The sequence below is a fragment of the Zosterops lateralis genome (assembly GCF_965231275.1).
Source record: "Zosterops lateralis genome assembly, chromosome: 2".
Taxonomy (NCBI): Eukaryota; Metazoa; Chordata; class Aves; order Passeriformes; family Zosteropidae; genus Zosterops; species Zosterops lateralis.
In genome coordinates, this window is record NC_139763.1 from 99,332,314 (window position 1) to 99,347,592 (window position 15,279).

Consider the following 15,279-nt stretch of genomic DNA (forward strand, 5'->3'; position numbering starts at 1 on the left):
ACAATGCACATCTTCCACCCTCTCCAGTTTCTCTCTCAGTTCAGTATCCTTCTATAAGAACTCCCACCAGTTTAAGTATTTTCAGATTAATTCCTCCTGCTCTATTCACTTCATTATGATAAAGCTCTGAGTAGTTGAGTCTATATCACCCTTAGACTTAACTGCAATATATTATATTAATCAAGACTAATCTGTTCCTTCATGTTCAAATAAAATACTAATCCAGTAAATTATTTCCCAAGCATTGATCCAAGGTGGTTAATACAAAAATAATAATCCAAAGTAATAATATCCCAAGTAAACACAGATTGCAGAGGACATTTTCTCACATTAGAGTCTGCTGTGAAAAGCGGAGCTTTACATTGCTGTTGTCACTAAACCGTAGGCTCTCAGCAATAATTTTCAGATTTGGTTTAGAAACTTCAAAAGAGGAAAAGTCACATAGCACTCCTTGGTAAAACAGTTCTGTAATTTAGTTTAAGAAGTATCTAAATACTTTTGTTGATTCAGCATAATATTAAACCCAAGATTGTCGCGACAGGTAAAAGAATTATAAAAGAAAGGCCTCATAAAATCAGGCCTGCTCTGCTAAATTGCCAAAGTTAGCCTGTCACTTCTAAGTAACTTGTTTAGTTCCCATGCAAAAACAATCTTGGCGTGAAAATCCATTAACACAACAATCTGTTCCTGAGTTGAAAAATAAGTTCATCTGTGTATGATATGTACAATAAGATCTATTCCACAAGAACCCATAAAGGAAAAATGTAAACAATTTGAATCTTAGCCCGTACACACAAATCACCTTCTGACCAATAAATGAAGTAGTAAGAAAATCATCAGCCAATAGGTGTTGCACACAAGGTCTGTCATAACTGTATAAGTTATGTGAATAAAGAATGGGCTTTTCCCGCGTGAAAATAATGGAATCTCGGCTGACATTACAAGACAAGAAGACTGAGAGTGTGAATGTGAATATTAAAAACTAAGTTTGTATCACATACATGAAACTAATAGTCCTGTACATGTTCTTCCAAGGCAAGACATGTGGATAATAAATACAAGGGTACACATAAATACTTTAATTCTCTCTTGGAGGTGAACACTGAAGGAAAATGCGTGTCTGCTCGTAAGAGCTGAACCACATTTCCTGTTTGCGAGAAAGTAGGTGAATAAAACAGACTGGAGGGTTTTGAGATTGGTGCCAGCTCTAAAGACGGGTTCATGCTGCCAGGTTCAAAACAAAAGAGTATCCAACATCTGCCAACAGAACTTCATTTCCTGTTGGATAAAGGGGAGGGGAGTATTCCTAGAAACAACAAAACCAGGTAAGCTGTATCTTTTAAACTTGCAAACATAGGAGCAGTATAACCATGCTGTGGTAGATTAGCAGTGTTCCAAAAAGGTGGCTCAGGGTGCTAAACCTTCATGAATTAAGGTCTGGTAACAAAGATTAAGCATTGGCATTAGTTTTATGCTGAAAATACTGTGCTGTGGGCCTCCTTATTTTACAATGCGCTGTTTCCCTTCTGAAGTACGAAGTTGGTGTCTTACAAAGCAATTAGTTGTGCACTAATTAATTGCAGTTTAAGGAATCTTTTTCAGAGAATTAATCCTGTGTTAAAAGCTCACACAGGTGGAAGCATTTTTAATGCTAATTTAACATTCATCAGTCTCTTAATGGGTTTCTTTTTCTAAGGGCCATTAGTACAAAATAATATTTATATCAACATTTAATTGGAAGGGGGGAGGAAAGACAGTTTTATCTAATCTTTAACAAATTTGTAGACAAAAACAAGAGGAAAGAAAGGAAAGAAACCATTTTATGCTCCAGATCATCACCATAAATCTGGTAGCATTTAATCTGCCTCTGTGGATAACGTGTTGATACCACAGATGGCATGTCCAGCTAGATGGTATCTGTGTTCCCCTCCTCACGTTTCTTTTCAGTACAAAAACCTATTAGAAGTATGCTATCTCCCTGTTATCCTTTGTGATGAATTTTCTAAACAAAAACCATTAGAGCAAGGAGGAACAAAATATAGCACTTCTGCTAACTATTCTTATGTTGTTAAGAGGACAAATATCCAACACGAATTGTTAAATCTTTCTCTACTACCTGGAAGTAAGTATGGGATTATGTCCACTCCTGTGAGTTTCAATAAAATGAATGGCAGAAATTCATCCAGGAAAGATTAGAATGTTTTGGAGGCTTTTGGGGTTTTTTGGTTGTTTTGTGGGGTTTTTTTCTGCCTTTTTTTTCCTCACAGCCCTCCAGTGACAGTATAATGAATCCCATAAAAAAGAAAACCAAAAAACAAATAACCAAAACTCTTTTATTCCCATGTCTTGTCTCTGTTGGTGAAGAAAGTTGTCTATAGACTTTTAAAGAGAAAAAGCGCTATTAGCTACGTATTTAGAAGGTCTTCTGTTCATCTATATTTTGTGGTGTGAATATGGTACCTTCAATTTATAACACTGTAAAATATACTAAAAGGTGGTGAGTAATCCCATCCCTAAAGTCAGAAAAAGAAAAACATTATCCAAATGAAGTAACTTACCTAAGATAGATGTTCTGCTTGGATGCTTCAAGCTCAGCCTGGTTTTCAAAGAGAAGTGGAAGAATAGCAACATAAGAATGTACCATTAATACTAGAGAGAGTCTGATATTAGTTAATCCAAATACTGTCATCTTTATAATTATTAAATATGCTACTTCTCCACTCACGAATCCCAAAATCTTCTAACAATATAACAAGGATTGCTGTCCTTCTCATGAAACCTTTGGGTATATAATGAACTTTTTCTTTTTACAAATGAGCGTGTTACTTTAAGAAAGCTTCAATATTATTTCTTGTAACAAATTACTACCACCCTTAAGTTTTCCTATCACAGACAGACTATCACAGAAAACTCTGATGGAATTTGATCTTATTGTTTTAGAATCACAGTGTCCTATTCCCAAGGGGCCTAATCATTCAATATGACTTTTTCCAAAAGATTCAACAAATTTTATTTAAAAATATTCAATTTGATGGCTTGAATGAGAATGCCCCTGAATACAGTGTCATGGGTTCTTTGAACTAACTACATGCTACGTAAAATAGATTAATATAGTTTTGCTCCATTGGACAATAGATGACTAGAAGGAGAATTAAAATTAGAGAATCGAATAAAAAGAAACCATTTCAAAATGGAATATAATTAGTCTAATAAACTTGCTGTTTGTTTCTCACTCACCATCTAAAGTCTCCCTATTTTTGTCTTTAGCACAACCTGTTAACTGTGAGAGGTTGCATCTGTTATTGTACATTTAGGGAGAGCAACGTAGTTATCTGTGGAGACAAACTGTTCTTCAGAGAGTTACTCAACTTTCCTTCTAATGCTGCTGTTGGCAAAGTAGTTAATGTTAAAATAATGCAGTTATAAATGTGAGCAGCATATCAGAAACACCTATAAGAACAAGACAATGTGGGAAAGATCTGGGAGTTACATATCTGTAAAGCAAGGATACAAAATTGGAATTTCTCATATTTTATATCAGGGTAACACGATTAGCTTAAAACTAATGTTAGTATGGCATAGAGCTCTCAGAACAGCACCAGTACATCTCTTACCAAGGTGTTTACTATGGTTTTATGGGCTAAGTAAAAACTGCTGGTTTTTCTCCCACATAAGTATTGTTGTCTGACAAAGAAATAGCTAGTATTGCAAAAACAAACAAAAATATACTGAAGTCACACATATGTTTGTATACATTCTACTGAAACACAAACAGATGTTTAAATCAGCGTTGTGAAAAATAAATTTAAAAATAAACTAAGTAATGTTCATCCAGGAATTTAAATGTTCTTTTCTTAATCTATCTACACCCATAAAACTTCCTAAATCATGCTGAAGAAAGAACTATAGATTGTGAGATTTAAAACACTGGTACATTTTATGAGAAATCCAAGTTTCATATATTTTTTTCCCTAGAATGTTTTTAAAGTTCTTGAGAAGTAGGATTGCTCAAATACTATAGAATTTAAACTTGAAAACTAAAAAGAAAAAAAATTAAAAAATTTTCAGATAATAATTTCAATTTAAATCAAAAGCTGAAACAGGAAGACAATACTTGTCAACAAAAAGTGAGCCAGTTAAGGGCTGAAAATAGTGAAATTGAAACTAAGAGCTTTCCTTCTACTCTGGAAGCACCAGGGAAAAATTGGATTCCTGAATCAGAGAGATAAACGACAACATTGTATATGAAGACAAAGGAACAACGTTAGATTGTGACTGTACTTTAGGTACCTGCTCATTCTTTTTATTCTAATGAATCACAGTGTTGTGGCTTGTGGAATGGGCTGCCCAGGGAGCTGGTGCAGTCCCTGTCCCTGAGGTGTTTCAGGGAGGACTGGACGTGGCACTGAGTGCCATGGTGCAGTTGGCAAGGTGTTGTTCTGTCACAGGCTGGACTTGATGGTCTCAGGAGACTTTTCCAACGTAGCTGATTCTGTGATTCTATTACAGTTGCATGTGCTTCCCTTCTTGTAGGCCACGATACTGCTTTTTCTCCCTGGAAGAAGTGTTTGTAGGAAAAGAAATATGACATGAACATGAGAAGAAACCAATCACATCAGAAGAGATAAAAAGACAGGAGAAGAATGAGAGATGGTTCTGATTATTTAGGCGCAACAGTGAAACTTGATGTTTCTTGTCCTGGACAGACTTGTAGTTTTGAACATGTTGCATGGGATGCAATATTGAGTGACTAATTATACAGTAACCAGGTTCCAAAGACTGGAGATTCTTGATGCACCCTGATAACGTCTTCTCAGTGTAGGATCTCCCATTCTTTTAATTCCTTCCCTGAAAAATTGGAATGATATATGGCTGCTTCATAAGGTTGTTATCTCTCCTCATGGACTGTCTGTATCTCATTACAAAAAAAGTGCCTTTCAACATGAAAAGGAATATTGCAGTGATAAAGAGCTCTCAAACACCTTTGGGAGAACTCAAGTGGTAGAAAGGAAGGGAAATAGGATGTTTAGTTAAAAAAGAATAAATGGTCACTGAAAGTACCATGTGCAAAAAAAAAAAAAAGTTTGTTAGAAAATTACAGTTTATTTGCTTTGCTCCTTTTAAAAGAGAGTTCTGATTAGAAAAGAAACCTGCATCCCAGAAGCCCAGATGATTTGTAATTCTTTACTACCAGGGCTTACCTTATCTTGTTTTGCCATTATAAAAACATCTGGGAGTTGTAGTACAACAAAACAAAAAGAGCTTTAACAACACAGCTCAACGAGGGGGCAAAACCTGTAAGAAGGTTTTGAGCTGGAGCTGGTCAGTCAAGGAACAAAGCCCTGTCTTCTGAGCAGGAGCAAATGCATTGCCACCCTCCCCTGGCCAGCAACATGGAAAAGTGCATTCCGGTACTCCTTTAAGTCTGACTTACTTAAGGAACAAACAAAATGTCAGCTTCCTGAGGGGATCAAGGTATGTCAAAAAAACAACGAAGTGCATTAAGGATCAGTATTGCCCAACCAGCCCCGACTGCTCTGCTGCAGCTACGTATTTCTTTTTATGCACTATTAGAGGCAGCTCACTAATTTTGGGCACCAGACTTTATTTCAAACACTCCAAATCTCAGAGAACATGAAATACGCCTCTGGGGAAAGTTAAGAATCAAGCTGCAAGCTCCTTTCACTCATTTATTTGGCTCTGTTTCCTCTGTCAAGGAAGGCTTTTGCAGGCCACTGGCAGCAACACTGGTAATTTTGGCCACTAGACGGTCACAAATAGGCTATTATCTTCAGCGTGGTTTGTGATGGAAAGTTTGTATAAACTAGGTTAATCAAAGGTTAATTAAATGAAAAATACTGATTTTGTGCAGAGGTGTTCTTTCCTGTCTTTCTTATTGCAAGGAGAGGCAAGTTTAGAGCAAAAGAAAACTTTGTTCAAATAAATGGGTCCATCTTTTACCAAATGATGTTCCAGGAGCTGCTTGAATTTTTCCTTGGAGTAATCCTTGGGGCTTCATTGGTTCCCAGCTGATGCTTATCCTTTACCACCACCTCCTTTGGTTTCTCAGGCAAGAAAAAAAAGTACAAGTAAGAGGTTTGAATAGCTGGAAAACAATGCGAGAGAACATAACCAAATTTGACTTTATTTGAAGAATTTGCTAAAATGTTACAGTCTTAGCTATTATTCAGAGACACATATAGCAAATTTTTTTCGCTAAATTCAGAACTACTTTCATCATCTGCAGAATTCAGCTAAAATTTTAATTAATTTACTGCAATACTAACTTAAAGAAAACATCAAAAATAACTTCAAAGCTATCCAGTAAATTTTTTTATTAATTTCTGATTTTTACTGCATCTTACAAGCAAAACAATACCATAATTTTTGGCTGAATTCCTATGAAACAGTATTTTTGCTATCAGTTTATTAAAGTTGCTTTCTTATTATTTAGCATCTTGTTTTGATATTAATTATTTAGATTGTACATCAATAGCTGTCAGAGAGTAAACAAAATAGTAGCTTCGATTACAGAAAGCAAAAATCAGCCAAGCACAAAGAATATAATAAAATTGAAAGACAACACAAATAGTCAATTTTCTTTCAGTTACAGGAATGGAATGCCATTTTTCCATCTGGGGAGTTTTGGCCTTTCTAAGTTTGGCTCTGGTTGTTTCATTGACACTGAATATTACACACTGTATCAAAAAGAAGAAAGGTAAGCAATATTCTCTTCGTAAGGAATCAAGTTTCAGTGTTTTAAGATTCTGAGATATCAAGTTGACAAATCGATTCTTCTGAATCTTAGATTTATATTTTGGCAAAAATTATTTTACTAGAGAGGATTTAGCTTTTGAAAATTTTTAGGAGAGGCAGGTATGGTTACAGAATGATTGCTAACTGCTAAAAAAACAGCTACCAAAATCCATTCGCTGAAAGCAAACTAAGCAGAACAAGAAGAATTTAGTTGACTAATTTTTTATTTTTAAAGTATATTTTTAATACCTGCAATTTGCTTTCCTATGGAGTATACTTTTCCTATAACTGGTTATTATTTGCACTTCCATTTAAAAAGTATTTTAAGTAGACATATTGATACAAAATATATTTGAGAAAATTTTCTCCTCTCCAAATTACTGAACACTTGTTTGAATTTCAGATTTCATACAGATTTTATGCCTTATCAATGCATTTTAGAAAAGCATTCTAATTGCTTTTCATAATGGGATGCTACTGTATTTCTCAAACCAATGTGTCTCTCATTTGACTTACGGTCATAATCTGGTTTTGGTTGAAATTAACTTTTACTTTTTGACAGCTTGTGCCAGTGCAACTTCTGTCTTATGCATGCACTTCTATGCTTAGGAACTTGTACAATCCTCATCACTCCCTTTACACACGGAAAACTGCACCTGTGCTCTACATGTAGGGGTGGGCAGGCCAACACTGGTGACTTCAACAAGGCTAAAGACACCTGTGCATTTAATCTATATAAACAGAAGGCCTGTGCTTATAAACTGAGCTCACCATGAATTAGAAAATCAGATTTTCACAGGATATTAAGAGAGTTGCTGGAGTGTTTTGGGATGGGTGTAGGCTGAGCATTTTGGTTTGAGTTTTAGGGCTACCAGGCAGATATTTCTATGAGAAAGAATGACAGTCATTTACAAAACTAACCTGACTAAGGTTTAGGACAGAGTGGAGATGCTGCATTACTCATTGAATTGGAGCTTACTGTGGTAAATTCTGGAGTCCCGGAGCAGAGTTTAGAAAGTCAGGCATTCCTGAATTATTAGTCAAGCTCCAGCACGAAATCTCTTCATAGCCATTGCATCTCTGCTTCAGTTTCTCCAACTGTGTGGATCACAGGGTCTCTTTTTCAGACATACCCGCAGAACGCAGTAAAATAAATAAACACGTCACTTCGTAATATTAACACAATTCACCTCCCCAGACAGAGAAAATCTGAGAGAAAAAGATGAGGGAGAAGCAGAAAGGGGAGGAAAACAAGAATGAATCACATACGTTACAATACATTTTTTGGGTACTGTAAACTAATGTAGAGTTGGCAGCCACAGCAGAGAGCCACAAGACAAACATTTCTTGTACTTGACAAAAGTATTTGAGAAAAGTAGAGGGACAACTGAAGATCCTGAAAGCCAGAGCTTTCAACAACATTCTCTAAAACGAAATCAAAAGCATGTCTGTTGAGACAATTATCTCAAGTGTTCTAAAATAACATGTTCCCTTTTCTCTTAATTTTTTAAAAATTAATTTTTCAGCTAAAAGGTATAGAGACTACGAAGAGGACAATCCAAGGTAAGTTGTATAAAAAAATTATTTCTGACAAGAGTAAAATAAGAAATAAATAATGACAGATGGCTTTGGAGGGATGGCATAGAGGAAAATTCAATCTCATGCCGTCTTGCCTGGAAGTGCTGGCTGTGGAAAAAATTAACGTGTGAGATACATCCTCCGGTTATTTTATCAACAATGAAATAACTGCATGCTAATACTATAATTTTATCTGAAAGTGCAAGATATTGAGCTAAACCACCATTACCTATCACTTACAGTCAATAATTCCATAATAATTTAAAAGAACTCTCAGCTCTCACAAAACAGTGACAAATTATAGCCTGATAGTTAATACTTGTGGAGCAATAATTTATATGTATTTACATTTCATAACCATCTTTTACACATGGCATCCAAAAGCAATAAAACAGTCTGTTTACAGCTGCAGGATACCTCATGATCTATTACACAAATCTGTTTCAAGTCTGTCTCTTATGTCATACAGAAAAAAAAACCCAAACGAAGCCCAAACTTTGGAAAACAGTGATGGATAGAGTCTCATTTCAACCCAAATATAAAACACCCTTGAAACAAAAATACAAAAGCCTGCACCTGTTATTCAAAACCACTTCTCAATTACAAGTTTTCTTGAAATTGAAATAGAAGTCTCTGTTTGTCTATTACTGCCTATTCAGATGAAAAATACCTCTAACTGTGGTGTTAGAGCACGACTTCACCCCCTTGAAAAGACACAATACAGGGGTGCAGTAGAAAGATTACACAGCACTTCCCACTAACAATCTCCATTTTACAAACCCACTTAGAAACTTTTTCAACTAACACCAGGTAAGGAAACACAACATACAATTAAAAATGCTGAACTCGGCTTCAGTCTTCTCTGTTTCTGTTGACAAAAATATTTTAATATTTGAATCACGAGGGGACCTTTTAAGAACATCACCCCAAAAGACACATATGGTGCTTTAGTTTGTATTGCAGAGTGGTCTCAGAGGACATGAATTGGGCTTCTTTCAGTGATCATTAATATTTCTTACCCTATCTCAAACCGTAGCTTAATAGTCTTGAGATTAACTTTGTGCTTAATGAAATTACAGGAAAGGAGAGTTCAGCTCTGGGCTAGATAAAAAATCTCTCCTGAGAATACTCACACTGACATTTCTGCCCCTTCTGATATTTTTGATCTTGTTTATAAGATCACAAACAATCTGCTATATATAGATATACACACATAATCTGCATATGTGCATAAAACATTTACTGACATCAAGTACTGGGGTGATAAATAAAGCGTATTCTGTGAATTAAAAGTATTTTTTCATTCCCCTTGTAGCTATGATGGCTATCACACAGAAGATTACCCTGTTTATGGCAATCTCAATCAAAATATTTTAGGTAAGCTTCATTTTAGGGACATGTGTCTATTCAGTGGCTATAAAAATGTATGATTAAAAAATTACTGACATATTTTGCATTTCTCAAATGGCAAACTTGAGAATCTACATCTTTCCAACTATTGATATAATTGAAATATTAAAAGATACTTGGGGTAGAAATACAAACCTTCAAACTGCATTATTACTACTAAGAACAGATCTCACACTGAATTTGATTTTTTACAGTCCATATGGTCCTTTTCAGCCAAATATCTCAAAACAAAGAGTTTGTCGAAATGTAAAGCTGCATTAACTGAAACAACAGCTTGATCCATGCCTATTAAATCAATCTAAAACACTTATTACTCACGGTCCAAGGTCAGTGCTCCCACAGAGGCAGGCAGAAACAAACAAATAGCACTTCTCTGCTGTGGCTATCCACATATCACCAGTGACATTGACAAATGTGCTGAAGCCCAGCAACTGAATGGTGGGCAGGCAGCTTGGCTTTGCTTTACTGTGCTCAAGTTAACAATCCTGGGCAGAGAGACACCACATTAAAGGCTGCAGCATCAGATAACTGCACAGAGAGCTAGATGTGCCGAGGGTTTGTCTCTTGAAGCCCTTAGAGAGTTAAAGTAGTATTTAAGTAATGAGAATACAACCTTTTCTGCAAGCCTTAACTGGGGCTAAGTGAAACTAAAGCACTTGAACTGCAGGGAAAAAAACAAGCCCAAACAAACCCAACTTTTTCATACACAGTTCGCATAAATTTAATCAAGTCAACACTCAAATGCAGTGGCATTATAAAAGTCTGAAAACTGTAAGGAAGTAATCTGTTTTACTGGTGGCTAAAGGGAGATATAACACGAGAAAATAACTAGAACCAAATTTACACTGCATTACACTAAATTTAAACTGAAGTAGACTCAGGAATAGAATTTAATCACCAGCTGCTGCAACTCACAACCTCTTTCTCAGCCAAAGAAAAGGCAGCCTGTGCTGAAAAATACATCAGTACGTGGCTAACTCCTAATTGCAAGAAGTCCTCCCATCACTTTAAAATGACTCCCATATAGTGAATAATGAGAAACCTCTCTTCCATGTGAACACAAAGTGATTTTAATTTTCACAGTATGTGTCTGAATTTCTTAGCTATTTACCTCTCTATAATTAGAGGGAGAGATCTGTGTGTGATTACAAAACAAACACAAACATCCTACGAAAGCAAACTGGGGGGAGCACACTCTCTAACCAAGAGAGTTGGTCTGATCTTTTAAGACTCAGTAGCATGTCTTAATAAAAAGATTTTTCTACTTTGATAAATTACAGAAGAATGTTGTTACGAGCAGATGAAGTCCCAACCTCAAAGACCAGTTAACCAGCTACAGGTATCTTTAATTTTAGTTATGGATTTCTGAATTAGAGTAACATGATCTGTCTCAGAGTTCCTTTATTTATCCTATAACAATATATAACAAAAACCTTCACACTCTAACAAAAATTACCATGCATTAGTATCTCAATTAATCAAGGTATTTCAGTACAAACTTGACCCTCCATTCAATCTGAGTCATTAATAAGGAAACACAATTATAGACAGTTCAGTTCCATGTAATACAGCATAATAAAGCTCAGCCGCAGGCATGCAGATCACGTGGAATTAAATTTGCATCCATGGCTTATGTAAAGAATTAATTTTATTTGGCTTAGTTATCAACCAAGTGAAAACACAAGCTGCATCACATGATGCTCATGAGTTTGACTGGCTCTGTCCTGTCCAGTGCAAAATCTATATGCCTTAACCAGGGAAAGATTGTTTTTTATTGATTAGTACTGTGTTGAGATACCTGTATGCCTAGAAGCATGCAAGCTTCAAATGAAATTTGCCTGTAATTGAAGCATTCCTAGCATCAATTTCCTGAGTTGATTGCTACATATTTGAGACTCTTTCACAGGGTATTTCCAGTAGGTAAAGAACAACTTTTTTAATCTAGAAATTCCAATGTCAATAGTCATTGGCTTGAAAAACACAAAAAATCATGAGAAAGACACAAAAAGCATACATTTTGCACTGGAAATGGGATAGTATATACTGACAAGAATAATCCATCTTTGGTTTTCTGCACAGACAATGCCTGTTAATAATGTTGTTAATAACTGGATTCTAACCAAATATAAAAAAGCGAGAAGAAAACCAGATCAAATAATGTCTTGCATCCCAAAGAACCTGGACTTATATAATAAGCTCCCCTCCTTCCCAAAGAGAATCCTTCCAATCATACCTTGGTGAATTTTTCTATATTGCCACTATGAGTCATATAGGCTTATATTGATTTGTTTTCCATTCTCCCACAGTTTAATCATTTGTAATTTAATAAATTGTTTTACAGCTAGTTTAGGCAAATTTCAGGCAGAATTATGATTAGAGTGTAGATATACTTAAAATCGTAGGTATAAATCCAAGGCAAGGATAACTAGTGAACCTAAAGTGAATTTTCTTTTAGGTGGAGTCTGCTGATCAGATGTGTTATGCCTCACTTGATCACAGTGTCAAGGGAAAACGCAGAAAACCAAGGAAAAAGAAAGATCCTCCATTAGAGGAAGATGAAGAAGAAAGATCATCAAACCCCACAGTGGCTTCCAAAGTTAGCATTTACCTCAATAGTGAGCAGCTGGCTGCTGAAAACACAGCAAAAGCAGAAGCCATTCATGATGATCCCATCAGATTAATGGGCTTGATTCATAACACAAAAGGGGAGAACCGAAAACGGAATGAACCAAATATGTAACCATAAAGTGAGGCTTGCTATTTCATTCTGGAGGAACAATGAATGATTAGAGAAAATATTCTAGAAAGCTGACATACTAAACAGTGGTATGAAATGGGTAAGTATTCCAAATTGTTTGCCAAGCATATTTATAGACTAAGCAATATATAGGTCCAGACTGCCACTCAGATGGATCTGCCCTTCTGAAGACAATTTGAAAGGTTGCAGAAATCGGTAGCTCAGCATTCACATGGTAGTGATTTCAGCAAGAATCAATCCTATTTTAAACAATCATCAGCTTTCAAGCAGTCCTAAAAGACCCCCTTGGGGGGTTCAACAGAGCTCTAGCAGAGTATAACTACTCTATAATAACTTCAATACTTTTGAAATGAGATTGTTTCATACTTGCACACTTAGTTGTTTTACAATTAAGAACTGATCTGTTGTTCCACACTGTGAACTTTCTGACTGTGACTGGTCTATGGCAATGACTGGAGAATAATTTAACAGCTGATTTAAAGAAATAATTGTACATCCCACTAGACTTAGCAGTATCTTTATATATCTTTAGTTTCTTCTAACAATACTAGAATACATCTCAAATCTCAACTCCTCTACTAGTGTAATATTGTACATAGCTGTATTCAAGGATCCACAAAGATATTATCAAACCATCTGTAACAATAAATCTAGGATTTCTTCCTTCTAATACTCTATGTTATGTTTACATTCCTATTGGGTTTTCCTTTGCCATTCTTACTACTTTGCAAAAACAAAAAGCTTTTTATTTCCTCAAACCCTTCACTTACTGTGTGCACATTTATTTGAAGACTAAACTCTTTAAATGGTTAAGTCTTATACAGTGGGTATCTATTTTTATATTCTGGGAGTCATTAAGTAGTTGCAGCAGGAAACAATAAAGCAAGTTGATACAATTGTCTGCCTCTAGGTGTCAGACACTTCAGCCTTCTCAAAAAACCAGGATATTGGAGCCTTTAAAATCCCCACAAGAACAGTGCCAAGGAGCTTTGAACTCTGAAGAACACAGAGCCCTAAAACCGTGTCAAGTCCTGAAAGAGATACACCTGGAAACAAAAGGTCCATAGTACAGAGAGCCAAAAAAAGCATGTCAAAAATGTTTTGGTAAATAAAACACCTAACAGCAGATATGGATGGACACAAAGGATGAGACAAACTCATAAAAAAAAATAAATCAATGGTTAAATTCAACCTGTCATTTCAATCTTATAACTAATTTAATGGAAATGAGGTACTCACTTCTCTCATTGAGTGTACATGTAGCAGTAAGTTCACTTCATGGGATTTAAGTACATTTAGTTTCCTTTCTATTCTCAGTCTTCATTGTTTAGTCCCGCAATGTGTTGACACTAATTTTCATCAGCTCTTTGCCCTTGCAACATTGTTTGTTCAAAGAGCAGGGCATTTTTGCAAATTCTCCATACACACACACACACACACACACACACACACTTCCTTTCCACATTTAATCCACTGCCTTAAATTATTGATTGTGGCTCTCAAACAGGATGATCTTTAACAGCCTATCAACTATTTCCATGGCATTTGTAATGCTGCCACATTCACATTTAGCTTTATTCTTTTGGCTCTTTACTCTCCATCTGCTTAAATAAGCAACTGAACAACCTTTTTTTTTTTTTTTAAAGAGTTTTGGGGTAGTTTTCAAGTGACTCCTGAATCCTTACATGAAAAAACATGTTCATTATAGCTCCATCTTCATTACATTAGAGATCTACCTGAACTATATTATACAGGTTAAATTCTTTATATATAAAGCAAGTTTCAACTAGTTACAATATAAGAGGAGGTGCTAGATTTAGACTGTTGACGTTTAGATTGTCTCAGGAACCTCATCTGTATTTCCGTAGTTCCTTAAAAATTTATAGCAAAGAGAAGCAGTGTAAAGCTTTTTTTATTAAAATTAAGCATTCAAGTACCAGTTCAATGGAACAGTTAAGAATGAGTAAACAAGAGGAAATATGGTGGAAAAAGAAAAACTGTTTGGAAGGGTAGAAGAATGGAACTCAAAACACAAGAGATCAGGCCAATGTCACCAGTGACATCTTTGTAAATTGAGACAGATGTAGTCCAGCAGTAATTATAGCATTTGATAATCACTGCAGATGTACCTGGCTAAACAGTATCCTTAGAAAAAACAGACTTTTGCTTACATCACGCTTTTAAGAGTCTGCTGACTCACATGGTGTAGGAGGATCAACTCTAAAACCAGAAACTTTCTCCTTTTTTTGCTACTGCTAACACCCAAAACATGGCATTGGCATGATCTCATCTTCAATTAAAGAATTTTCAAAATTACCTCTTTAAATTTTTTCAAAGTAATTCTTCATGGAGGCAATTTTTCTATGTTGAATAAACAAACTTACCTTCCTTACCTGTGTGAGCTGCATTAAAGTTGCTGTGTAGAAGTCATATATAGATTCAGAACAGGTCCAAAACCCAGTTTCAGTTACTTTAGCACAGAAATAAGTTACTTTAGAACAGAAAACAATGAATTATGCAATCTCTCAGTACTGGTGTATCAAGAAAGACTGCAAAATAATTACCTCAACAAATCCAAGAGGAAGATAGCTCATAAAATATATTCCCTACAATGCATCCATGTCTGGAAAAGGAAGAAAAAAGAGCCTCAAGCATTTCTAGAAGACAATATGCTGTTGCTGTCATAGAAAGAAATTAAATACTCCAATTATGAAGGATGGCATGTGTGTGCAGAAGTTCTTATTGCAGAGAAAACCTCACTAGAGCTGGCTTCCTGT

General features: G+C 35.6%; 1 protein-coding gene across 1 annotated transcript; it reads left to right on the top strand.

Moving 5' to 3' along the window:
• The first annotated feature begins 1,162 nt into the window (after positions 1-1,162).
• TRAT1 (T cell receptor associated transmembrane adaptor 1) lies at positions 1,163-12,907 on the top strand. The gene is made up of 6 exons (XM_083882390.1): positions 1,163-1,325; positions 6,608-6,718; positions 8,283-8,319; positions 9,650-9,711; positions 11,025-11,083; positions 12,200-12,907. The coding sequence occupies exons 2-6, from the start codon at positions 6,616-6,618 to the stop codon at positions 12,482-12,484; spliced, it is 546 nt and encodes a 181-aa protein (XP_083738516.1). The 5' UTR covers positions 1,163-1,325; positions 6,608-6,615; the 3' UTR covers positions 12,485-12,907.
• The last annotated feature ends 2,372 nt before the right edge of the window (positions 12,908-15,279 follow it).

What these genes read in the sequence shown, in the direction of transcription:
- TRAT1 (XM_083882390.1), top strand. Translation starts at nt 6,616, where the DNA reads ATGGAATGCCATTTTTCCATCTGGGGAGTTTTGGCCTTTCTAAGTTTG. An exon ending in CTGTATCAAAAAGAAGAAAG is followed by an intron (nt 6,719 to 8,282) that starts GTAAGCAATATT and finishes TTAATTTTTCAG; the next exon opens with CTAAAAGGTATAGAGACTAC. An exon ending in GACCAGTTAACCAGCTACAG is followed by an intron (nt 11,084 to 12,199) that starts GTATCTTTAATT and finishes ATTTTCTTTTAG; the next exon opens with GTGGAGTCTGCTGATCAGAT.